The 25,799-nt window shown below is 38.2% G+C and overlaps 2 protein-coding genes across 2 annotated transcripts in view; both read right to left on the minus strand.

Annotated features, from left to right (window-relative positions):
• Positions 1 to 14,887: 14,887 nt before the first annotated feature.
• Positions 14,888 to 21,069, minus strand: LOC113466515. Its single transcript, XM_026822006.1, has 5 exons — positions 20,962 to 21,069; positions 20,507 to 20,510; positions 20,068 to 20,244; positions 19,221 to 19,512; positions 14,888 to 15,236 (listed from the first exon to the last, which is right to left on the minus strand). The coding sequence occupies exons 1-5, from the start codon at positions 21,067 to 21,069 to the stop codon at positions 14,888 to 14,890; spliced, it is 930 nt and encodes a 309-aa protein (XP_026677807.1).
• Positions 21,070 to 21,086: 17 nt separating this feature from the next.
• Positions 21,087 to 25,799, minus strand: part of LOC103507156 (neuroligin-1-like) — a 39,182-nt gene continuing 34,469 nt past the window's right edge. Inside the window, exon 4 of the mRNA XM_008471609.1 lies at positions 21,087 to 21,297. Coding sequence (XP_008469831.1) covers positions 21,087 to 21,297 — 211 coding nt within the window. The remainder of the gene's footprint in view (positions 21,298 to 25,799) is intronic.

Raw genomic sequence — 25,799 nt, forward strand, 5'->3', positions numbered from 1 at the left:
TGAGTTTGGCTTTGGGTCATTAGTTATTTATCCTGCACTTCAGGTTGTAAACACCGGTGTTCCGTGTGCTCGACCAATATTTTTCCAATTTTCCTTTACAAATGTGCTAGATATTAATCTCCCCTAGTCTTTGGAAAGTCTGCAACCTACAATACTCGTAAATTTGCAGGCTGTGCCACTTTATTATTTATGTCCTTTAACTATATTTTTAGTTAGAAATATTGGCATCCGTTTCCTTTTTTCTTGCCCTTTGTGTTTGGAGAGCTCTCGTTGAAAAAATGAAAAGGTAAAGAATGGAAAGAGGAATAGAAATAGAAAGAGAGGAACAGGGAGAGAAAGAGAGGTGGTCTAAGGTTTAATAACGAGATTTATGTCAACAAAAGGGCTGAGGTTACAATTTGAAGAGCATCCACAAGCTTTACCCCACCCAGCGTACTCAATCTATCAAAAATAGAAAACTAAAACTTGGTCCCAGAAATATTTTCAGCTCTTCATGTGGATGAGTTTCAATAACTCCCACCCATTTTGATAAATTTGAAAATTTTATGTACTCAATCTATCAAAAATAGAAAACTAAAACTTAGTCCCAGAAATATTTTCAGCTCTTCATGTGGATGAGTTTCAATAACTCCCACCCATTTTGATAAATTTGAAAATTTTAATTGAAGTTACATTTGAAGCTAGAAATAAAACAAACATAACAATAACATAATAAAGGGTGTCCTAATAAGAACGCAAAATCCCCAACATCCCCATATCAAAACAACATAAGAGAAGATTATTACTATATCATATATTATGATGTACCTAAAAATTTTAATTGAAGTTACATTTGAAGCTAGAAATAAAACAAACATAACAATAACATAATAAAGGGTATCCTAATAAGAACGCAAAATCCCCAACATCCCCATATCAAAACAACATAAGAGAAGATTATTACTATATCATATATTATGATGTACCTAGTTATTAATGTTAGGAAAGTCAGGGCACGTCCACGGAAAAACAAAACTTTCTAACATAAAACTAGATTTTTTTTTTTTTGCTAGAAAACGTATAGGATATGGGTATAATTCTATTTTATGGCTTGCAATATTGCCTGTATCCCATATGTTGTTTAAAAATACGACTACACTTCATGAGTGGTTCGTGATTGTGCCTTCTAGTACGGTAAAGATATAGAGGGAACCATCCTAGCTTCTTAGGTCTTAGAAATACGACTAGGCGCTCTGAAGTAGAAGTTGGTAAAAATAATAAAATTGTTATACCGCTTGAAATGGGTTTATAATGTTCATATATGTAGTCGTCTTGGGTAAAAATAGACAATCTTGTGACGATATAAATTGAACTTTGAATTGTGACAATGAATTGAACCAAACTACAGTCATGTATACTTCTCCTAAGGTTGAATGTAGATAGAGAAATAACTGTTACACTTCACAGATCACAGGTAGGTATGTTTAAGGATTGAGTTAATGCTGTACGCTACGTACTACTGCCGTGCCAGGTCGCTTACTACGCTGCGCTGATAACAGCCGTGTGGAATTAGATTCCAGCCATTCAATATTGGTAATGTTAAAATGTTTGAACCACATTCTCCAAACTGCAATTTTATTAACTGATCCAGCTCATTTTATCGTGTTCCTTTCAAATTTCATTCATTTCCTTCATTTTTACTGAACGTGCTTCTTTTGTTACAAATAATGAAAGATAAATCTCTATTCTCGGGAGGGATATCTTGCATACACGAGATGAAACTTTGTCTCGTAATATGTTTGATGCTGGGTATGACTAATGGCTATCCAAACCCACAAGCCTACAACATTCCCCGCTGGAGCCATGGCAGAAGTCACAATGGTGTGGTCCATGTATTCTTCATGCATCAGGAACCTCTTCTTGTCCGCAGCTTCATCCCAAACACAACAGACGAGAAAATTTCGTTTCCTCCAATGATTGGTACTGTTTACAATAGAGATTCACCATTGCCACCAATGAAAAACTTGTACCACAACCTAATGAAGTATCTGGATAATTCCATCAATGCCATTGGCGATTGCGAGAAAGCGATGAACATAATAGAACGAAAAAAGTCAGTCCAACCTGTCAAACATAATAACGAGTCTCATCCTAGTGAGACAAAAGTGAATGCAACCGAAGAGAATGTCTCAGCAGGTGAATTGTTGGTAATTAAAAACGGGACTGCTGGGCAAAACATTAAGCGCACTAAGAGATATATTGATACAAGCTTTAACAATTCAGGGTCAAAAGCCTCCACCATCTTGCCACACAATATTATTGTTAAACAGAGACAAATAACCGATGAAGATGATATTGGCAACTTCGGTTCTTCCCTAGGGAAAATGTTAACGTTAATTGATGAGCAGCTAGCAAATAAAACTCAGACTATTTTAAAAAGAATTGAAAGAGTGGCGGAGAATGGTGATTCAACAGCAAAAAAAGAAAACAATAACAGTGATGTAAAAGCGACAACATTTGGTAAAGAAAATGTCAACAAAAATGAGGAAAAGGAATCATACGCATCATATGTCATCTCCCCTGAACAGAATATTAATAATATTAGTAATCTATCTGAAAAACACATTTTGTTTACGACAACTTTACCAGAGCCAATCAAAATCAACTCTACCATTCTGTCTTCTCCACAAGCTGCTGGGGAAAGGCGTACCACTAACAAGACATCAGAAACAGATAAAGTAAATTCTTCCACCCTACCCGATCATATGAATGTAAAAAGTATTTCAGTCACTTCTACTATTCTGAATTCCACAGTTCCTGATGTCCCCTTTTTTTCATTTTCTTTTCAATTAATTTAAAGTTTAATCCCCAATTACTTGAAAGCCTTGTAGGTCTGTAGCTGGAAAACCTAAGACTCCTATAAAGGAATTTTAATTGTGCTGAGCATTAAATGCTTGTCACAAACGTCCTTCCTCGCTTGATAATCTACGCTAAATTTTATGACTTGACTTGGACTCGAACCACCAACCTCCAGATCCAGAGTCCACCGTGCTAACCACTACACCACTGAGGTTGGTTAAGACTCCTATAAAAGTAATACTGAGAATTAGAAAAAAATATTTGTGATACAGAAAGAAATCTATTACAGCTAATGATGCTACAATAATACCACGTCACAAGAAGTAAATATAAGTAGTTTTAAACTTATAGACAGAAGCAATCCAACTTTTAGATACATTCGTGAAAAAATAGAAATAATGAATCTAGAACGATGGATAGAAAATTAGTACCTACCTACTAGAAACAGTGGCTTGGAGTTCGGGGGTTCGAATCTTTGAAAGGTCACATGAAAATATGAGTCTACACAGTTATTAAATATTAACGGCCTCACTGGAGGACAATGCCGCCGGCATAGAATCCCTCTTCCTGTACCTCCAACGCTTAGACCTATATCATATGATATATTATAAAATAACCAAGACCCGGCGCGAACGAAATTTCTTAACATGTTAAAGCGCCTTATTCGAAAAAAAAAAAAAATAAAAATAATAATAATAAATAAACTGTAAACTTTACCTATGAAATATATAAGACCTTGGTTAGACTGCGGGAGTAAAGGGACTTTTCAGTCTCATTCTGGCAGTATAAACAAGGTATATTCTATTCTATACCTTGAAGGAAAAGTTTACTTGGATACTAGGGAAACACCACTTCTCTATTGTTTTCTACGGGGTTTTATTATGCATTAATGATTTCAATTGGAAATGGTACTTGAGTCAGATCACTCAACTAGGATTGCAAGACCCACCACTAGATTGACAGCTTACCTTCCCCTTTTGATAATCTCACCATACGTCACTGGTACTGTTTTTATCACTTTGTAAACCATTCTTTTATTATCTGCTATGTAAGGAAAGTAAAATAATAAAAAGTAAAAAAACTTTGTTTTCGTTTCTAGGTAAGGTAAAAAACAATTAGACTACCGACCATAAGTAATTTTATTGAATTAGTACGATTGTGTGTTTTTAGTGTTTTGTTTTATGTACGAATCAATTAGACTGAAAACATTACTAGATCAAATGTGAAGGTTGTGCATTTGAAATGAAGGTTGAGATCAAGGTACGAGGTGTTGCACCCAAAAGTAGAGACTCTAGAATTCTAGATAATGGACTTAGGTGGTAATTTTAAATGGACATAAAGAAATTACCACCATTTGATGAAGTTCCTATCAAAGGAGGTGGTCTGGTTTGTATTTTAGCCTTTTTCCAGTGCAGATTTCGCCAGATACCTTGCTGTTAAGCAAAGCTGAGCAGGACGGATGAATGGAAAAGTGACTGCCTCATCTGAATTTTGTTGTCTGTAACACTTTCTTCCTTTTCTCTCAGTTCGTCTACACATCTCTCTTGTTTCGTCTCATCACAATACCGTCCACATAAACATAATAATATGATTGTGAGATATTATCACAACCAAATCAGTACCAAAACACATTGTACTCTTGAACTCACTACAACTATATGGCAGGCCCGTAACCAGAATTTTATCGAGGGGGGGGGGGGGGGGAAACCCAATTGAGAGATGTGATGAGTTTCTGTACACTGAACCCCTATAGGGCTTTTATTTCAATGTATTTCTTATGGGAATCTGATTGTCCTGGAACAGAGCTATAACGTGGGACAACATGCCAATTTTGGCTGAACAAGGTTGGCAGAGTACAACATGTCATATAAAATATTGTGGCGATGAACGTGTTAAAGTTGGATTCGCATTACTTTTTTTCTTTTTTTTTTTTAGGATTAACATTAACAGTTCGAAATTTTCAGAGGGGATGGAGAAAAAGGAGGGAAATCAGGGTTCTTCGGTTCGTAATACGTGACTGGTTGGTGGCAAAGCGGTTCGATTCCCCATGGGGTCGAGATATTTTTCAATTTTTCAGTTATGGGCTTTCCTTGCAAGCGATATCAGCAGTTGTAGTGGTCAAGGCGCTCGCCTGGTAAACAGGAGGGCGTGGGTTCAATCCCAGCCGAGGTATGAAATTTTATCCTCAATATAATTTGAGAATTTGACCACAATAATAGTAGTAGCCTACTGCTGGAGAAAAGGGACTTTTCAGTCCTATGTGAGCAGTATAAATAAGCATTATTATTATTACATATGAAAGGAGGAATTTTTAATTGTGTGAAGCATATTTAAATGCTTGTCACAAATATCGTTCCCCCGATTATCACCCCTAGATTAATTTTATGACTTGACGTGGACTCGAACCACCAACCTCCAGATCCAAAGTCCAACGCATTAACAACTGCACCACTGAGGTTGGTCAGCAGTGACATATATCTTGTTTAAAAAGGCCCGATCGGCCTTTAGGGCCCTGTAGAGCCCCTTTTTTGCGGTGGTTCTAAAGTACATTGAAGCGTTAATATTTAATGACTATTTAGGTAGGTACATATTTTTTATGACCTTTTGAAAATTCGAAAGGTTTACAGTTACAGGTAACAGAAAGTAAAACAAGAAACGTCGTAATTTACATGCAACAGAAAGTAAAGTGAGTAACAGGAACAACAGTCCTTTATAACGTATAAAACGTTTCTGCCTAAGAACTTGGCAATAAAAGTTACGACGACAAAAAATACCTTTTTTTAAAGCCAGAATCAAAGTAGGGAAAAAAGGAAGTAGGGGTACCTAGCAAGGTACCGAGGAATAAAAAGTGGAAAATTATTTTCCCGCTTTGGAAAGTTTAAACGGGATTTTTTTTTTTTTTTTTAACTCGAAAAGGAAATTGTAATTGAGTTACGATTAAAAACGAGCGAGAAAGAGATTAAGGACAAAGGGAGAGAGGGAGGGGCGGAAAAGGGAGGGAAGGAGGAAGGAGGAGACAAAAAGGGATAGAGGGAGAAGAAGGAATAGACAGGAGGAGAAGGGAGGAAGAGGAAAGAGGGGGATAGGAAGATACAGAAGGAAGTTGATAGGGAAAAGGAGAGAAAGAAACAGAAGGGAAAAGAAAGGAAGAGGCTGGGAGGAGAGAAGGATTGAATTGAAAAGGACAGAAGAAGAGGGTGAAAGGAAGAAAAGAGGAATAAGGGAATGAGAGAAATAAAAGATGAAGGGAGAGTAAAGGGAACGTGTAAAGGAAAAGGGAAGAGGAAGAGTGAGTAAGAAAGAGGAAGGGGAGAAAAAAAAAAGAATAGAGAGAAACCAAGAAGGAGAAAACATGGGAATGAATTAAAAGGGAAAGGATAAAGAGGAAAATAAATAAAAGGGAAGGATGAGGGTTAAAGTTTGTAAGGAATTCAATTGAAAAGCTATTTTAAAATTAATTATTTGTAAATTGTAAAAGTGAACTGTAAAAGAAAATGAAAAGAAGAGAGAGAAACCAAGAAGGAGAAAACATGGGAATGAATTAGAATGGAAAAAAGGGAAAGGATAAAGAGGAAAATAAATAAAATGGAAGGATGAGGGTTAAAGTTTGTAAGGAATTCAATTGAAAAGCTATTTTAAAATTAATTATTTGTAAATTGTAAAAGTGAACTGTAAAAGTGTACATGTGGATTTTTTTTTATTTACTTTCTATTATGTACTAAAGTACTAGTAATGAGTAAGTACCTATTGAAATCGGTCCATTTTTTTTTTTTAATTATTTTTAAATAGGTACCTAGATTTATACGTACGTATAGGTATGTATTTTAATCTCGGTACCTATGTACATGCAAAATTTACGACATAAATACAATCTATATTTACATATTTGGCACATAATTAATTACATTAGTCTTAGGCGCAGACCTATGTACATGTTTACCTAATTATGTTTACAATGTTTACATAGTAGAGCCTCTATAACATAAATTCTCATTATTTTCAATGTCCGTGTTCCCCCCTCCACCCCTCGAGATTAAGGTACATAAATAATTAATTAAATAATATAAGGTATATAAAAAACGTAGGTATGTAAAAACGGATATTTGCACAAATTTCTCGACTTTGTAAAATTTTGGCCCGATACCAATTCTTTCTCATTAGTCTGGCTGGGGGACGTTAAACATTGAGTAGACCAGCTGGGTCTAACTCGGGGACGTTAAACCGGGAGTAGACCAGCTTAGTCTGGCTGGGGGCTTTAAACAGGGAGGACACCAACCTGGAATTTCCTTTGCTAAAGAAATAGCAAAGGTTGAGTGCGGAGGGCATCCATTAGTAAAATTTTTGTAGCCAAAACCAAATGTGACCCCATAGCAATCACCCTAGTTAGGCCTGATTGAGAGGCTGAAAAAAACACCAACCCCGGTGTGCATTCATTATCCCCTCTGAACACGGAAAAGGCGAATAAGAAGATTCTATTCTGTTATATGTACATACCTAGGTAATAGAAAGTGAGAAAACAAGCTGGGCCCGTCCCTCCGGGAATTTTTTAGCCCATAGTTTATTCGACCGTGATTAAAGAAAATCAGTACCTATGTACCTACCTAATTTGTTTAATATTCAGTTCATTATTATTCTTGATTTGTTGGTTTTTTGGCTTTATGGTTTTCTGGACAAAATTTACACCACCACTTTCGTGTTCCTGGTAAAAAGACCTTTAATTTGAAATATAGCAGTACTAGTAATGAGTAAGTACCTATTGAAATCGGTCCAATTTTTTTTAATTATTTTTAAATAGAGAGATTTATACGTACGTACCTATATGTATTTTAATCTCGGTACCTACATGCAAAATTTACGACATAAATACATCTATATTTACATATTTGGCACATAATTAATTACATTAGGCTTAGGCGCAGACCTATGTACATATTTACCTAACTATGTTTACAATGTTTACATAGTAGAGCCTCTATAACATAAATTCTCATTATTTTCAATGTCCGTGTTCCCCCTCCACACCTTCAGATTAAGGTACATAATTAATTAATTAAATAATATAAGGTATATAAAAACGTAGGTATGTTTTATTTATTTATTCGATTACACGCTAAGCATCACGGCCATGTGTGGGACGTAGGTATGTAAAAACGGATATTTGCACAATTTTCTCGACTTTGGAAAATTTTGGCCCGATACCAATACTTTCTCATTAGTCTGGCTGGGGCTTTAAACAGGGAGCATACCAGCCTGAAAGTTCCCTTGCTAAAGAAATAGCAAAGGTTGAGTGCGGAGGGCACCCATTAGTAAAATTCTTGTAGCCAAAACCAAATGTGAGCCCATAGCAATCACCCTAGTCAGGCCTGATTGAGAGGCTGAAAAAAAGACCATCCCCGGTGTGCATTGATTATCCCCTCTGAACACGGAAAAGGCGAATAAGAAGATTCTATTCTGTTACATGTACCTACATAGGTAATAGAAAGTAAGAACAAGCTGGGTCCGTCCCTCCGGGAATTTTTTAGCCCGTAGTTTATTCGACCGTGATTAAAGAAAATCAGTACCTATGTACCTACCTAATTTGTTTAATATTCAGTTCATTATTATTCTTGATTTGTTGGTTTTTTGCCTTTATGGTTTTCTGGACAAAATTTGCACCACCACTTTCGTGTTCCTGGTAAAAAGACCTTTAATTTGATATATAGGTCGACCAGGTTTGAATAAGTCCTTCTATGGAAACAGACAGACAGACTGACTGACAGACAGAAACACAGACGCATTTATTGGACTTGCTCGGCGTAGCTTATCACAGGTGACACTAAAACCGGTCTTAAAATAACGACTGAAGTGTTATCTAAAACTTTCTCGCTTTGAGTTTATAGGTCGTCGCGACAAATTTCAAGATCAAACAGACAGACAGACTGACTGACAGACAGAAACACAGACGACACCGAAGCGAATACAATAGTGAATGAATAGTCCGTCCCTTATACCTTTTTATTACTATTGTAATAATAAAGGAAGGACGGACTAAAAAAAGGGAGGAGCTCCATAACTACCTTAATCTCTACGTACATTTATTAATATAGGTCGACCAGGTTTGAATAAGTCCTTCTGTGGGCACAGACAGACGACACCGAAGCGAATACAATAGTCCGTCCCTGATACCTTTTTTATTACTATTGTAATAATAAAGGAAGGACGGACTAAAAAAAGGGAGGAGCTCCATAACTACCTTAATCTCTACGTACATTTATTTCTTATTTTTATAAAAGTGTAAAATATGGCAGATTTATATTTATAAAAGTGTATGGCAGATAAATGGGCAAAGTTTTCTACTAGGATCGTCGCTCTTTAGAAATACCGGCGCGGCGGTGTATTTATTAACCCCGTCTAATAAGTGATATTAATGGCCCGAGATAATGGTGTTCGGTGCAGGTTTTTGGGTCTCATTAGAGGGATCGCCTTTGCGCAATAGCACTTATTTTTTTATACTGCTAGCATAGGTCTAAAAGTCCCTTTAATCCAGCAGTAGGTTACCACTGTTATTGTGGTCAAATTCTCAACTTATATTGAGGATAAAATTCCATATCTCCGCTGGGATTGATTTTTTACTTTTTTTTTCTCTGCCCCTCTCTCTGTACCACATTGGTAAAGGTACGTACACATTTTCAAGGAATGATGAAAAAAGATATTTTGATTTTTATCGTCCTGAAATCGGAGAGAGAAAAGTCACAAGCTAAGAAGGCAACGTTCTGCATCCAGCTAAGAAAATGCAGCTATCACTATGGTTAATTTGACTTCTCCACCAATAGGATTTGTTTTATTGCACATTGCATACACAAATAGTTACACAGCATTCATACAAATTCTAATCTCCGAAATAAACCCTCTCTGTGTCAAGCATAAAAGCGACATCAACTAACTACGCCTGAAATCACTAATGTTAAGCAACGGTGAACGTGGTTAATGTTCGGATAAGTAGCTCGTGAGCTCCTGTATAATGGTGATGAGTTGATGACAAAATTGAGGATGAGCTGAATGAAATTGTTGAGATAGACAAGACAAGAGACAGATAGATTTAGAAATAATATGTATATAGATAAAAATAGACATTGAGAGAGAGAGAAAGAGAGAGGTGGAGGGAGGGGGGGGAGAGAGAGAGAGAAAGGAAGACAAAGAAAAATGCTTCCTTTGACAAAATAATCCGGTACCAACATAATACTTTAGATAAGAAGAGAGAGGGAAGATTGCAAAAGGGGGGAAAGGAGGAGGAAAGTGGGAAGAAGATGAAGAGGAGAAGAGAGTGGGAGGAATAGGAAGACGAGAAGAAAGGGAGAGGGAGGGAGAGAGAGATAAAAAAGGAAGGGAGAGATGAGTGGGATTGAAAAATAGAGCAAAGGAGTGAGAGAAAGAGAGAGATACAGATAGAAGGAACTCTTCTATCTCCTTCTCTCTCTCCCTTTCTATTTCTCTCTCCTCTTCTATCTCCTTCCCTCTCTCTTTCTAATTCTCTCTCTCTCTGCCACCCACAAGCAATATTTAGACTCCGGAAAGCAAGATGAAATCCTCTTATCTAAACAAAGGATTAACGTGAAGATTTTCCGAGAAACTGCGAAGAAATTCCTTCCTTCCTCTCTTTCCCCTTTTCTCGTCCTCTCCCTCTCTCTCTTTCTTTCTCCCTCCCTCTAGCTCTCTTTCTCTCCCCCTCATTTTTTCTCACTTTAAGTTAGACTTATCCCGAACAACTTTTTTTTTTACTCTCTCCCTCTGTTTCCCTTTCTACCTCCCTTTGTTTCTCTCTCTACCTCCCTCAATTTCGCTCCCTCCCTCTGTTTTTCTCACTCCCAGTTAGAATTACCTATAACACAACTTTTTTCTCTCCTCCTTCATCCAAGTACCTACCTAGCTACAACACGTTCAGCGCCGTAATCCCATATGGGGGCTTTTTTAGATTTAGACCTGGTACGGAAAACCCACATGGGGGCTTCATTGATATTATTGACTGGTACCGAAAGCCTCCATGGGGGTTTTGAGAGATGTGATGAGTTTCTGTACACTGAACCCCTATAGGGCTTTACTGGTACCGAAAACCCACATGGGGGCTCTATTGATATTATTGACTGGTACCGAAAGCCTCCATGGGGGTTTTGAGAGATGTGATGAGTTTCTGTACACTGAACCCCTATAGGGCTTTTATTTCAATGTATTTCTTATGGGAATCTGATTGTCCTGGAACAGAGCTATAACGTGGGACAACATGCCAATTTTGGCTGAACAAGGTTGGCAGAGTACAACATGTCATATAAAATATTGTGGCGATGAACGTGTTAAAGTTGGATTCGCATTACTTTTTTTTTTAGGATTAACAGTTCGAAATTTTCAGAGGGGATGGAGAAAAAGGAGGGAAATCAGGGTTCTTCGGTTCGTAATACGTGACTGGTTGGTGGCACTTTTTTTTTTTTAGGATTAACATTAACAGTTCGAAATTTTCAGAGGGGATGGAGAAAAAGGAGGGAAATCAGGGTTCTTCGGTTCGTAATACGTGACTGGTTGGTGGCAAAGCGGTTCGATTCCCCATGGGGTCGAGAAATTTTTCAATTTTTCAGTTATGGGCTTTCCTTGAAAGCGATATCAGCAGTTGTAGTGGTCAAGGCGCTCGCCTGGTAAACAGGAGGGCGTGGGTTCAATTCCAGCCGAGGTATGGAATTTTATCCTCAATATGATTTGAGAATTTGACCACAATAATAGTAGTAGCCTACTGCTGGAGTAAAGGGACTTTTCAGTCCTATGCGAGCAGTATAAATAAGCACTATTATTATTATTATTACATATGAAAGGAGGAATTTTTAATTGTGTGAAGCATATTTAAATGCTTGTCACAAATATCGTTCCTCGATTATTACACCTAGATTAATTTTATGACTTGACTTGGACTCGAACCACCAACCTCCAGGTCCAAAGTCCAACGCATTAACAACTGCACCACTGAGGTTGGTCAGCAGTTACGTATATCTTGTTTAAAAAGGCCCGATCGGCCTTTAGGGCCCTGTAGAGCCCCTTTTTTGAGGTGGTTCTAAAGTACATTGGAGCGTTAATATTTAATGACTATTTAGGTGGGTACAAATTTTTTATGACCTTTTGAAAATTCGAAAGGTTTACAGTTATAGGTAACAGAAAGTAAAACAAGTAACGTCACAATTACATGCATAGGGCAACAGAAAGTAAAGTGAGTAACAGGAACAACAGTCCTTTATAACGCATAAAACGTTTCTGCCTAAGAACTTGGCAATAAAAGTTACGACGACAAAAAATACCTTTTTTTAAAGCCAGAATCAAAGTAAGGGAAAAAAAGGAAGTAGGGGTACCTAGCGAGGTACCGAGGAATAAAAAGTAGAAAATTATTTTCCCGCTTTGGAAAGTTTAAACGGATTTTTTTTTTTTTTTAACTCGAAAAGGAAATTGTAATTGAGTTACGATTAAAAACGAGCGAGAAAGAGATTAAGGACAAAGGGAGAGAGGGAGGGGCGGAAAAGGGAGGGAAGGAGGAAGGAAGGGGCAAAAAAGGGATAGAGGGAGAAGAAGGGATAGACAGGAGGAGAAGGGAGGAAGAGGAAAGAGGGGGATAGGAAGATACAGAAGGAAGTTGATAGGGAAAAGGAGAGAAAGAAACAGGGGGAAAGGAGGGAGAAAGAGAAGAGGAAGGGAGTTTATTCCCGGAAAGCTCACTGATAGTTTTATATTTCCCGCCATTTTTCTCCTTTCTTTTTTTTTCCTCTTTGGAAGTTCTTATAGAATATTATTACAGGGTGTTTAAAACGACATTTTTCTTGTGAATGATACTCATTTCCTTAGAATTCAAAGAGTCCAAGCTTATTTTTTTGAGGTCTACTTTATAGTCATACCCTTATGTACAGTACACTCTAGGCCAATTTTTGCCTTTTTTGTCCGGAAACTTATACCTACATTTCATATTTTCAGAGTAAAAAGTCCCTTTTAAAAAGCAGTAAAAAGGTAGGTAATGCTGGATACTTTTGTAGTTTTAGAGTACTACCTATTTATAGACACTATCACAGCCTATTAAATGGATAGTTTTTGGCGGTCATAACATCTAAATGCCTAAATTTAGATTCGTAGACTCGTATAAGCTCAACTCATCCCTTGGGGCAGTATCCCCTACACCTAAGACTCAGAGCGGGCTTTTTGTGTGTGGAGGTGAGCTAATAAATCTAAATATGTAATTATTAGCATAATCTCGAGCGTTTTTCATCCATCCGATACACCCTGTATACATCACACGAAATTCTCTCTTCCCTTTTTTATCTTTCTTCTTCTCATTCCTGTTTTCACGGTACTTTTGTTTCGTAGAAAGAGAATCAGGATAAACATTAAAGCAACAGGAAATGAGTGAAAATATCTGTCGGCAACAAACATCGGAAGCACGGTCCGCCATTTTGAATCCAAACGAGAGCGAGAAAGTAATGATTTTAGTTTTTAACAGGTGATATTCTTTTTACTTCTTTTACTTTCCTGTGCTATAATAAGGAAAGTAATGTTTTTCTCTGTTCTTACTGAGAGAGAGAGAGTGAGAGAGAAAGAGAGAGAGAGAGAGAGAGAGGGAGAGCATGCCCGTCCCGTAGTATGCCTCTCATCAGATGGGCGAGAAGAGACACAATACCTACTTTCCATTTAGGTGCTGGGTCAACATGAGTGAGAGAGAGAAAGAGAGAGAGAGAGAGAGAGAGAGAGTGAGAGAGCATGCCCGTCCCGTAGTATGCCTCTCATCAGATGGGCGAGAAGAGACACAATACCTACTTTCCATTTAGGTGCTGGGTCAACACGAGAACACCAGAAAGTAACCCGTTGAAATATGTAGGTAAATCAGGGGAAGTAACCCATTAATAGAGTTCTTCCACCCTAAACTTGTAGGTAGCACCCTGTCATCATTTTTTTCTTATATTTATTTGGTTACTGCTCTAGATACAAAGGTGCTCGAGTATAAATAAATACTTGTTATAAGAAGAATAAATACTTGTTATAAGCAGTAAAAATATGTACTTATTTTATTATTAAAGCTGTTTATGAAATACTTGTTATAAAGCTGTTCAAGAAATATGTAGGTAAATCAGGGGAAGTAACCCATTAATAGAGTTCTTCCACCCTAAACTTGTGGCACCCTGTCATCATTTTTTTCTTATTTTTATTTGGTTACTGCTCTAGATACAAAGGTGCTCGAGTATAAATAAATACTTGTTATAAAAAGAATAAATACTTGTTATAAGCAGTAAAAATATGTACTTATTTTATTATTAAAGCTGTTTATGAAATACTTGTTATAAAGCTGTTCATAAATACTTACTTTTTTTATATTTCGACATATAAATTTCGCTTCCCTTCAGTGATTTTATAGTCCACAATTTCCTTCATTGTGGGATAATTTTGAATGGGTGGATGTAATATTACATCCAATATTTTCTCTCTTGAAATGAGTTTCTTGTATTCTTTTTTTTTTTCTTTCTTTCTATTTTTATACTTTCTTTACTTTCCTCTTATTCCTTTTCTCATTTCCTTTTCCCTGTCTTTCTCAATCTCTTTCTTTTCTCTCTCTCTCTCTTTCAATCTCTTTCTTTCTTTTCTCTCACGCTCTTTCTCCACGAGTAGGTATCTCTCTCTTATAAACCTTTTTTGATGGAGCTAGGGATTTCATTTTTTAAACGATTGTGTCTCTATTGAGTACGTGTTTTATTGAGGATTTCGGATACTTTTTTTTTAGGTAAGATTTTTCGTCCTAATCTCGGACCTCGGTACACACGTTACATGTCTCCCAATTTGGTCCTCCAACCTGACCTTTTCTTTCGACAGATCGTCCTATCAGATAAACCTGTCAACAAGTACACCTGATCAGGTCTACCTGATGGTGTGTGTATGTGCTCATCAGGTGGAAAGTATACCTGATCAGGTGTACCTGTCAGGTCTATGGCCCACTTACTGGTCTGTCATCTTGAGACACCCTGTACACAACAAGACCTAATAGCAGCCAATGAAACCGCAATCAAGATTGCAACACACCGGCGCAATATTTGACATTGACATAGGTTTTTCTGGACACGGAAAGTAAGTAATGCAAAGCCCAATAGGATAACGAAAGGAGTGTGATATTCACACCAGATTTTCTTACCTGCTGATAGTCCCCGTTCTTGGTCTGATAATCGAACACGTACAGGTAGGAGTTTCGCCTCGCGGACGAATGCAAGTCAGCTGTGTTGACGCTAGGTGCCACCACCATCGCATCCGATAACGCTTCTAGTGTTTCATCGCGAATGTTGACCGGATGTTGCACCGGACGCTCCCAGTCCGTGTACTCGTTGATGATCGTGGCCAGAATCTCCGACAGGTGATACCTGTGAAACAGAAAGGAAGCGATGGTGAAAACAGAAGATAAAGAGAGATTTCTTGAAAGACAAGAGATTGTTAAAGTGGGTTAAATAATAAAAAGTACTTCTGCTTATTGAGGGTGCTCTCATCTTCGTTATCTTCTTAGGGATAGGGACTGTCCAATTACTTACAATAATTTTCTGTACCAAATACATAAGACCTTGTTTAGACTGCGAGAGTAAAGGGACTTTTCAGTCTTATTCTGGCAGTACTATACACAGGGTAGGTATATTCTATTCTATGTATTCTACAACAGAGGAGCTGAGCTGACTCCTCGATCGACACTGGCAATAGTTGTCTGATTCACACATACTACTGCCAGCTGTGTGCAGGCTTTTATTTTCTTCCTATACTGTGGGCTGGATTCCAAAATTTTCGAGCATTCGTGTTACATTCGACAAATGCCGATCGACACACAACATAGTGTGAACGCTGCTGATTGATGACGTTGATGTCATCAATTCGCAGAAAATTGTTCCTCACCTCACACTGTAGTCGCACAAAAATTGAAACAAAAAGCATTCAAGCAAAGGCGAGACCAACGACCCTTGTAATCTTCCAAACACTCCAATTTCTCGAAAGGACCGAAACACAAAGAACCGAAAACTTTCAATCAAACCTAAGTGCCTCCTTTCAAAACAAAATGTTCACCTTTTCCCTAGAAAAGGTGAGAGTTGACAAAGTGGAAAAAAGGAAAAGGACGACGCCACCAAAATCTTTGGAAAAGTCAACGAAAAACAAAGAAGAAAAATAATCATCCTCGCCAGACCCTCAATTTGTCTCTCCCTCCTATTTCTTTCTTCTTCCTATCCCTTCTCCACCTCTTCGTATCCCTTCTAGATCTCTCATTCTTCCCCTTTTCCCTCTCTTTCTCCACCTCTTCCTATCCCTTCTCTAACTCTTCCTTTCCCTAATTCCCTTCCATACTTCTTTTCCATTCTTCCTTTCTCCTCCTGTCCTATTTATTTCTTTCAAAACAAAGGTTCTCCTCCAATTACCCACCTTTTACTTTTAGTCTATTTTTCTTACCTCTTCTTGTCTCTTCTCCTCCTTGTTTGTTCCGAAACCAATGATTTTGAACTTTCGTTATCTCCCTTTTTCTTCTCTCCCCCTTTTCACCACTTTTACGGTCTGTCTATTTTTCTTTAGTCCCCTTCTTTTACTCACGAAAAGAGCTATCAGGTTCGGCCGCTATCAGGCCTTCTGTTTTTTCAGTTTCAAGAAAGAGGTTTTAAAAAGCTCGAGTCATACAAACTTTGCAGGGAGATTCGTTCGAATTTACGAATTTACACGTAGGCCTAAGCTCCAGAAAAGTTCGACCACTTTCAGTCAAGAAGAGCCACAATTGAGGGACCAAAGATTGGTTAAAAGGTGAAAAGACAAAGGATAAAACAAGAGGAGGTAAAGAAAAGGGTGGGAGAAGAATGAGGAGGATATTGGGGAAGGAGACAAAAGAGGAGAAATAGTTTGAAAGATTCATGGGAATGAGAAAAAGGGAAGACGGAAATCTGAAAATTTGAAATTACAGGGAGAGAAAAGCTAAGGACAAAAGAAAAAGAGAGTTATAGGGAAAGAAGGAGAAAGAGAGATGGGGAGAGGGAATAGAGAAAAAGTGAAAATTGGGAATAGTCCTGAAAATAATGAAATCATTTTGCTTACACTTCTCCCCCCTCTCTCTCTCTCTCGTCCCTTTTTTCTCTCTCCCTCCCTCTCTATCTGCCTCTCGTCTGGCCTTTTTCTGGGGCCTTTTGTTTTTGTTTTTCTGAGTGGAAAGTAAGTTTTTTGCGCTTGAACTCTCTCTCCATGTGTCCCCTCTCTCTTTCTTTCCTATTCTGTACTTGCTCTCTCTCTCTCTCTTTCAATTTTCCTATTTCCTATCTTTCTCTACTGACCCCATGCTGGAGTTCGCACACAGGAAAAATAAAAATGTCGCCACTTTTACTTTCTATTACTACAGTATAGCGAGCTATACTAGTAATGAAAGTATTGCAATCGGTCCAAATTTTCGAAATCGGGAAATGGTTGGAAATATCCGTTTTGGGATCCCCTGATGTCAAAAAAGCGATTTTTAGCCCATGGTCTGTACGTACTTCCTATCCCCTAAAAAAAAAACACGAAAATTAAAGGGCACGTTTCGGTATTGTTTTTATTTTTTTTTAGTCGACGCCATGACAGTAAAAAAAAAAACCCAAAAAAAAAAAAAAAAAAAAAAAAAAAAAAAATCGTTCACTTACGGTTGAGTGATACGGGAAAATATGACTTTGGATGAAAAAGGAATAAAATATACCTTTCACCTTGTTGTTATCCTGCTGGAATAGGACTGAAATATCCCTTTACCCCCAGGCAAATAAAGGTATCATGGGGTACTAATTTATATTGAGCATTTTCCAATTACATACAAATATTTATTTGGACTGCCAACTTAAGACTCAGGAGTGCCTTTTTGTCAGCAGTTTCAAAGAGGTCTCTTTTCTTTTTGTTATTATTATTATTATTATTATTTTTTTAATATAAATTTTTGATTAATTATTTTTTATTTTTCATGTCGCTACTGGGAATTATTAATAGATTTTATCGTAGGCTCTGAAACCTACAATAAAACAAATTCATAGGAAAACTATTAGGAACACTTTTTAATGTGCTAGGTATTATGAAATCCTAGGTATAGTTTCATCATGACATTTCAAATCCTTTGCGTCCAGGCCAAACTTTTCATCTGGTCTTTCAAACTTGTGCTTATAGGGCCACGCCTCTTTTGTGACCTGTAAAGTGAAAATGCCCCCTCTCATTCCCACGCAAAAAGGGAGGGGGGAGTGTTTGTAGAAAGTTTGAAGGAGAGGGGTAGATATTGAACTTTTATTTAGTTTGCTCCCCAATAGGTAGTCCAAATGTCTCTCTCTCCCATTCTCTCTCTCTCTTCCTCCCCTTTATAAGTAAGTTTGTTTTGTCTTTTTTGTGCACACCCCTTCCTCTTCTTCTTCTTCTTCTTCTTCTTCTTCCTCCTCCAAGTTCCTGTTTTCAATAGAAATCAGTACTCTTTTCAATCTGAAAAAAAAAGAAGAGGAGGAGGAGGAGGAAAAAAAGAAGAAGAAGGAGGAGGAGGAGGAGGAGGAGGAGAAGAAGAAGAAGAAGAAATTAAAAGAGGAAAATTATCTTTTTTTCCTTTATTTTTTTTTATTTTAGGTAGGTATGTAGGTACTTCTTATTATTTTTTTTTTTTTTGCTCTTCCTTTCTTTTTCTTCAGGTTAGTATTTACATTTTCTTCCTTCCTTTCAAAAGGAATAAGGATAACATTGATCCTTCCATCGCCCCCCAGGGGGCGATATCGCCCAGATTGGGAAACACTGATCTATCTAACCTTAACCTCATCCGGACTGAAATATTTCATAAAGACCTTGTTACGAATTCTGTTAAGAGGAGAAGGCGGAGGAGGAGAAGAAGGAAGAGAAATAAGAAGAAAGAGAAGGAGAAAAGGGAAGATAAAGGGAAAAAGATGACGATGGGAAGGAGCAGGAGGAAGAGGAAGATATAGAGTGCCTAGAAAGAGGAAGAGAAAGGAATAAGAAGAGGAGGAGGAGACGAAAAACAGCCGAGATTTAACTTCAAAGGTTCTGAAAACCTTTTCGTAAAAAAGGATGGAATTTCGACATTTTTCGACAACATGAGAAATTATCAAGTTTATGCACTATAGCGTTAATTCATAATGAACTTATAGTTTTTTTTAGGGGAGATCATCATTTTTTGTAAGGTGTTTTTTTAAGTGAAATACGTATTATTAATTTTTTTTTTATACCACTATTCTTCCCCCTATTTGCCTGTACGTAGGTTCTTGAGGTAGCAGGGCGAATGTAATCCCTGGTGAAAGTTGAGAAGACCTTTTCTTTTTCACACAAAATGTTTTTCCGGGGGATATCATGTTTTTTGGAGGGATATCACTATTTTCTCTTACCTGTACGTATTCTTGACAAAGGTGCGCAAAATTTTCGACCGCCTATCCGGCTCTATCCCGTACTGTATATCATCCCCGGTGAACGTGAAGAAGGCCTCCGCTTTCACCACACCCAGCAGCAGGTCATACCGGGTCAGCTTGGAGACCATGGCCTTCTTAGCGATGGCGTTGGATAGGACAGCGTTCCCGTAGCCGCCGGCCGCAATGGCCTCGTTGATATTCTCGGAGGCCGATGGAGGCGGGGGTGGTCGGCCCGGGCTGTTCTGTGTGTGATAGTCGTAGCTGTGCGAGTCTGCGGAATGGAAGAATAGAGGCTTTAGATTAGTTTTACTGACACTGATTTATTTTCAGAACGGGGGAATTTAGGCAAAAGACAGCAGGTGCCCTTTTTGATTGTCCATTTATGGGTACTCTCATGGGACTAATAAGTCATGAAAGGTTCATTTTAGGTACCATGTGTTTATGAACTACATATTTCACAGCTACGCACCCAAAAAAGTAATTAAGTAAATAAGCATACGTAAATGCTTGTTACAAATGTCCTTCCCCACAAAATACTAAGAAGCAATGCACACGAGTAAAACGCATTTCATGAAATTCACTGTGCATTCACATAATTAAGGAACACGTTTCATGAAACGCGTTTCACTAGTGTGCATTGCGACTTAGACCTGAATTGGGCTCAGTTTTTTTTTTTTTTTTTTTTTTTTTTCGTTTGCTTTTGTTGAGATGGCCCTGGAGTTTACTTACTGCGACTTAGACCTGAATTGGGCTCAGTTTTTTTGCCGTTAGCTTTTGTCGAGATGGCCATGGAGTTTACTTACCTTTATCTTATTATCCGGCTTACCTTTATTATTTGCCGGCCTCGTTTCGCTCAGTCCGGTATCGATAATGACTCCGTCGATACTCGGTCCGAAGGCCGTCGTAAACTCCGGAGCCACCACCGGCGTGCTCAGTAGCAGCTCCAGCGGCTTTTCCCGCAAACACTTGAGCAATTCAGTATGCGATAGGTCGCGCGGGCACGCTGCGATTTTATTGAGGATTTCGGATATTTTTTTTTTTTTTTAGGTAAAATTTTTCGTCCTAATCTCGGACCTCGGTACACACGTTATACATGTCTCCCAATTTGGTCCTCCACCTGACCTTTTCTTTCGACAGATCGTCACTATCAGATAAACCTGACAACAAGTACACCTGATCAGGTATACCTGATAGTGTGTGTATGTGCTCATCAGGTGGAAAGTATACCTGATCAGGTGTACCTGTCAGGTCTATGGCCCACTTACTGGTCTGTCATCTTGAGTTTTATTGAGGATTTCGGATACTTTTTTTTTAGGTAAGATTTTTCGTCCTAATCTCGGACCTCGGTACACACGTTACATGTCTCCCAATTTGGTCCTCCAACCTGACCTTTTCTTTCGACAGATCGTCCTATCAGATAAACCTGTCAACAAGTACACCTGATCAGGTCTACCTGATGGTGTGTGTATGTGCTCATCAGGTGGAAAGTATACCTGATCAGGTGTACCTGTCAGGTCTATGGCCCACTTACTGGTCTGTCATCTTGAGACACCCTGTACACAACAAGACCTAATAGCAGCCAATGAAACCGCAATCAAGATTGCAACACACCGGCGCAATATTTGACATTGACATAGGTTTTTCTGGACACGGAAAGTAAGTAATGCAAAGCCCAATAGGATAACGAAAGGAGTGTGATATTCACACCAGATTTTCTTACCTGCTGATAGTCCCCGTTCTTGGTCTGATAATCGAACACGTACAGGTAGGAGTTTCGCCTCGCGGACGAATGCAAGTCAGCTGTGTTGACGCTAGGTGCCACCACCATCGCATCCGATAACGCTTCTAGTGTTTCATCGCGAATGTTGACCGGATGTTGCACCGGACGCTTCTCGCGGACGAATGCAAGTCCGCCGTGTTGACGCTAGGTGCCACCACCATCGCATCCGATAACGCTTCTAGTGTTTCATCGCGAATGTTGACCGGATGTTGCACCGGACGCTCCCAGTCCGTGTACTCGTTGATGATCGTGGCCAGAATCTCGGACAGGTGATACCTGTGAAACAGAAAGGAAGCGATGGTGAAAACAGAAGATAAAGAGAGATTTCTTGAAAGACAAGAAATTGTTAAAGTGGGTTAAATAATAAAAAGTACTTCTGCTTATTGAGGGTGCTCTCATCTTCGTCATCTTCTTAGGGATAGGGACTGTCTAATTACTTACAACTTTCTGTACCAAATACATAAGACCTTGTTTAGACTGCGAGAATAAAGGGACTTTTCAGTCTTATCCTGGCAGTACTATACACAGGGTCTATTTTATTCTATGTATTCCACGACAGAGGAGCTGAGCTGACTCCTCGATCGACACAGGCAATAGTTGCCTGATCCACACATACTACTGCCAGCTGTGTGCAGGCTTTTATTTTCTTCCTATACTGTGGACTGGATTCCAAAATTTTCGAGCATTCGTGTTACATTCGACAAATGCCGATCGACACACAACATAGTGTGAACGCTGCTGATTGATGACGTTGATGTCATCAATTCGCAGAAAATTGTTCCTCACCTCATACTGCAGTCGCACAAAAATTGAAACAAAAAGCATTCAAGCAAAGGCGAGACCAACGACCCTTGTAATCCTCCAAACACTCCAATTTCTCGAAAGGACCGAAACACAAAGAACCGTAAACTTTCAATCAAATCTAAGTGCCTCCTTTCAAAATAAAATGTTCACCTTTTCCCTAGAAAAGGTGAGAGTTAAAAAAGAAAAAGGAGAAAAGGACGACGCCACCAAAATCTTTGGAAAAGTCAAAGAAAAACAAAGAAGAAAAATAATCATCCTCGCCAGACCCTCAATTTGTCTCTCCCTCCTATTTCTTTCTTCTCTCTATCCCTTCTCCATCTCTTCGTATCCCTTCTAGATCTCTCGTTTTTCCCCTTTTCCCACCTCTTCCTATCCCTTCTCTAACTCTTCCTTTCCCTAATTCCCTTCCATACTTCTTTTCCATTCTTCCTTTCTCCTCCTGTCCTATTTATTTCTTTCAAAACAAAGGTTCTCCTCCAATTTCCCACCTTTTTGCTTTTCGTCTACGTTTCTTACCTCCTCTTGTCTCTTCTCCTCCTTATTGTTTGTTCCGAAACCAATGATTTTGAGTTTCGTTATCTCCCTTTTTTTCTCTCCCCCCTTTTCGCCACTTTTACGGTCTGTCTATTTTTCTTTAGTCCCCTTCTTTTACTCACGAAAAGAGCTATCAGGTTCGGCCGCTATCAGGCCTTCTGTTTTTTTTTTTTCAGTTTCAAGAAAGAGGTTTTAAAAAGCCCAAAAGAGCCTGATAAACAAGACTCGAGTCATACAAACTTCGCAGGGAGATTTGTTCGAATTTACACAGATCAAAAATGTTCGTAGGCCTAAGCTGCAGAAAAGTTCGACCACTTTCAGTCAAGAAGAGCCACAATTGAGGGCCAAAGATCGGTTAAAAGGTGAAAAGACAAAGGATAAAACAAGAGGAGGTAAAGAAAAGGGTGGGAGAAGGATGAGGAGGATATTGGGGAAGGAGACAAAAGAGGAGAAATAGTTTGAAAGATTCATGGGAATGAGAGAGGAAAAGAAAAAGGGAAGACGGAAATCTGAAAATTTGGAATAACAGGGAGAGAAAAGCTAAGGACAAAAGAAAAAGAGAGTTATAGGGAAAGAAGGAGAAAGAGACATGGGGAGAGGGAATAGAGAAAAAGTGAAAATTGGGAATAGTCCTGAAAATAATGAAATCATTTTGCTTACACTTCCCCCCCCCCTCTCTCTCTCTCTCCTCCCTTTTTCTCTCTCTCCCTCTCTATCGCGCTCCTCGTCTGGCCTTTTTCTGGGCCTTTTGTTTTTGTTTTTCTGAGTGGAAAGTAAGTTTTTTCCTTGAACCTCTCTCTCCATGTGCCCCCTCTCTCTTCTTTCCTATTCTGTACTTGCTCTCTCCTCTTTCAATTTTCCTATTTTCCTATCTTTCTCCTACTGACCCCATGCTGGAGTTCGCACACAGGAAAAATAAAAATGTCGCCAATATATTTTTGGACTAACGAAGTGGAAGAGAGAGAGAGAAAAGAAAGGGGGAGAGAGAAAGGAGAGAAGGAGAGAGAGCGTAAGAGAAAAGGAGAGAAATCCCGTCAATTTGAAAAAATATCCCTACTCTCCCCCTCCCGTTCCTATCCCCTAAAAAACACGAAAAATTAAGGGCACGTTTCGTATTGTTTTTATTTTTTTAGTCCGACGCCATGCCCAAAAAAAAAAAAAAAAAAAAAAAAAAAAAAAATCGTTCACTTACGGTTGAGTGATACGGGAAAATATGACTTTGGATGAAAAAGGAATAAAATATGCCTTTCACCTTGTTGTTATCCTGCTGGAATAGGACTGAAATATCCCTTTATCCCCAGGCTAATAAAGGTATCATGGGGTACTAATTTATATTGAGCATTTTCCAATTACATACAAATATTTATTTGGACTGCCAACTTAAGACTCAGGAGTGCCTTTTTGTCAGCAGTTTGAAAGAGGTCTTTTTTTTATAAATTTTTGATTAATTATTTTTTATTTCTCATGTCGCTACTGGGAATTATTAATAGATTTTATTGTAGGCTCTAAAACCTACAATAAAACAAATTCATAGGAAAACTATTAGGAACACTTTTTAATGTGCTAGGTATTATGAAATCCTAGTTATAGGTAGTTTCATCATGACATTTCAAAGCCTTTGCGTCCAGGCCAAACTTTTCATCTGGTCTTTCAAACTTGTGCTTATAGGGCCACGCCTCTTTTGTGACCTGTAAAGTGAAAATGCCCCCTCTCATTCCCACGCAAAAAGGGAGGGTGGAGTGTTTGTAGAAAGTTTGAAGGAGAGGGGTAGATATTGAACTTTTATTTAGTTTGCTCCCCAATAGGTAGTCCAAATGTCTCTCTCTCCCATTCTCTCTCTCTCTTCCTCCCCTTTATAAGTAAGTTTGTTTTGTCTTTTTTGTGCACACCCCTTCCTCTTCTTCTTCCTCCAAGTTCCTGTTTTCAATAGAAATCAGTACTCTTTTCAATCTGAAAAAAAAAAAGAAGAGGAGGAGGAGGAAAAGAAGAAGAAGAAGAAGAAGAAGGAGGAGGAGGAGGAGGAGGAGGAGGAGAAGAAGAAGAAGAAGAAGAAGAAGAGGGGGAGAAGAAGAAATTGAAAGAGGAAAATTATCTTTTTTTCCTTTATTTATTTTTATTTTAGGTAGGTATGTAGGTAGGTACTTCTTATTTTTTTTTTTATTTTTTTTTGCTCTTCCTTTCTTTTTCTTCAGGTTAGTATTTACATTTTCTTCCTTCCTTTCAAAAGGAATAAGGATAACATTGATCCTGTCTTCCTTTAAACATTTCCTTCAAATTACAACTTTCTTCCCTATTTGAACCTGAGATTTTACTTTCTCTTCTCTTCCTCCTCCTTCTTCTTCTCCTCCTCCTTCTTCTTCTCCTCCTCCTCCTCCTCCTCCTTCTTTTCCTTATTCATCTTAATCCGGGGTTTTATTTTTTTTTCTACCTTCTAAGCTGACAACATTTTGAAGGTCTGAGATTTTACTTTCTCTTCTCTTCCTCCTCCTTCTTCTTCTTCTCCTCCTTCTTCTCCTCCTCCTCCTCCTCCTTTCTTCTTCTCCTCTTCCTCCTCCTCCTCCTTCTTTTCCTTATTCATCTTAATCCGGGGTTTTATTTTTTTTTCTACCTTCTAAGCTGACAACATTTTGAAGGGAATAAAAATTTGAATTTTTTCTTTGCTCAATATTAATCTCAATCTGAAAGGGAGGAGGCAGAAGAAGGAAAAGGAAGGAGAATAAGAAGATGAAGGGCAAGAGAAGAGATGGAGAAAAGGAGCTGACTGGCAAAGGGAAAGAGAAAGAAATCGAGAAAGAGAGAATAAGAAATACAGAGAGAAAGGGAGAAAGAAAGCCAGACATATAAAGATAAAAAAAGTTCAAGGAACTAAAAAAAAAGAAGAGGAGAGTGTACTAAAAGTAGGGAAAGGTGTGAGGAACAAGCGAAATAAATAAATAATAAGGAGCATACGAGAGAATAAAACTGATAAAAAGACAGGTACACAAATATCATGTTACAAAAGAAACCCGAGAACATGCCAGACTTCCCAAGAGTCCCCCAGACATAAGCAGACTTCCCAAAACTATCAAGGACAAAGAGAATTTTCAAGAAGATAAAAGAAAGAAGAAGAGAAAAAGGGGATGTAAGGAAACGCTCCTTCAGGAGAACCCTACCTTTGTGGTAGGGTTGAAGAATAAAAAAACTAAAAAAAGAAAAAAATATAAAGAAGAAGCAACAGGAAAGAGAAAAGAAGAAGAATTCTAAATGGAGATAAAAGAGAAGACAAGAAAAATAATAAAAAGAGGAAGAAAGGAAAAAAGAAAAAGAAATTGTAAAGAAAAAGAAGAAGACTAAGAAGAGGAAAGAAAAAATAAGAAGAAAAGGAAGAATACGACGAAAAAGAAGAGCAAGCATCGGAAGAACTAAAGATGAGAAATAAACTCAAGGAGAATCAAAGAGAA

This window comes from Diaphorina citri, unplaced genomic scaffold, assembly GCF_000475195.1.
Source record: "Diaphorina citri unplaced genomic scaffold, Diaci psyllid genome assembly version 1.1 scaffold14, whole genome shotgun sequence".
In the NCBI taxonomy this organism is placed as follows: Eukaryota; Metazoa; Arthropoda; class Insecta; order Hemiptera; family Psyllidae; genus Diaphorina; species Diaphorina citri.

Excerpts from the sequence above, each read along its gene's own strand:
- LOC113466515 (XM_026822006.1), bottom strand. The coding sequence starts at position 21,069 with ATGGTGGTGGCACCTAGCGTCAACACAGCTGACTTGCATTCGTCCGCG. Across the intron at positions 19,513-20,067 it reads GAGGCCGGCAAATAATAAAG|ACTCGCACAGCTACGACTAT; the intron begins GTAAGCCGGATA and ends TCCATTCCGCAG. Across the intron at positions 15,237-19,220 it reads TTTGTCAAGAATACGTACAG|GTATCACCTGTCGGAGATTC; the intron begins GTAAGAGAAAAT and ends TCTGTTTCACAG.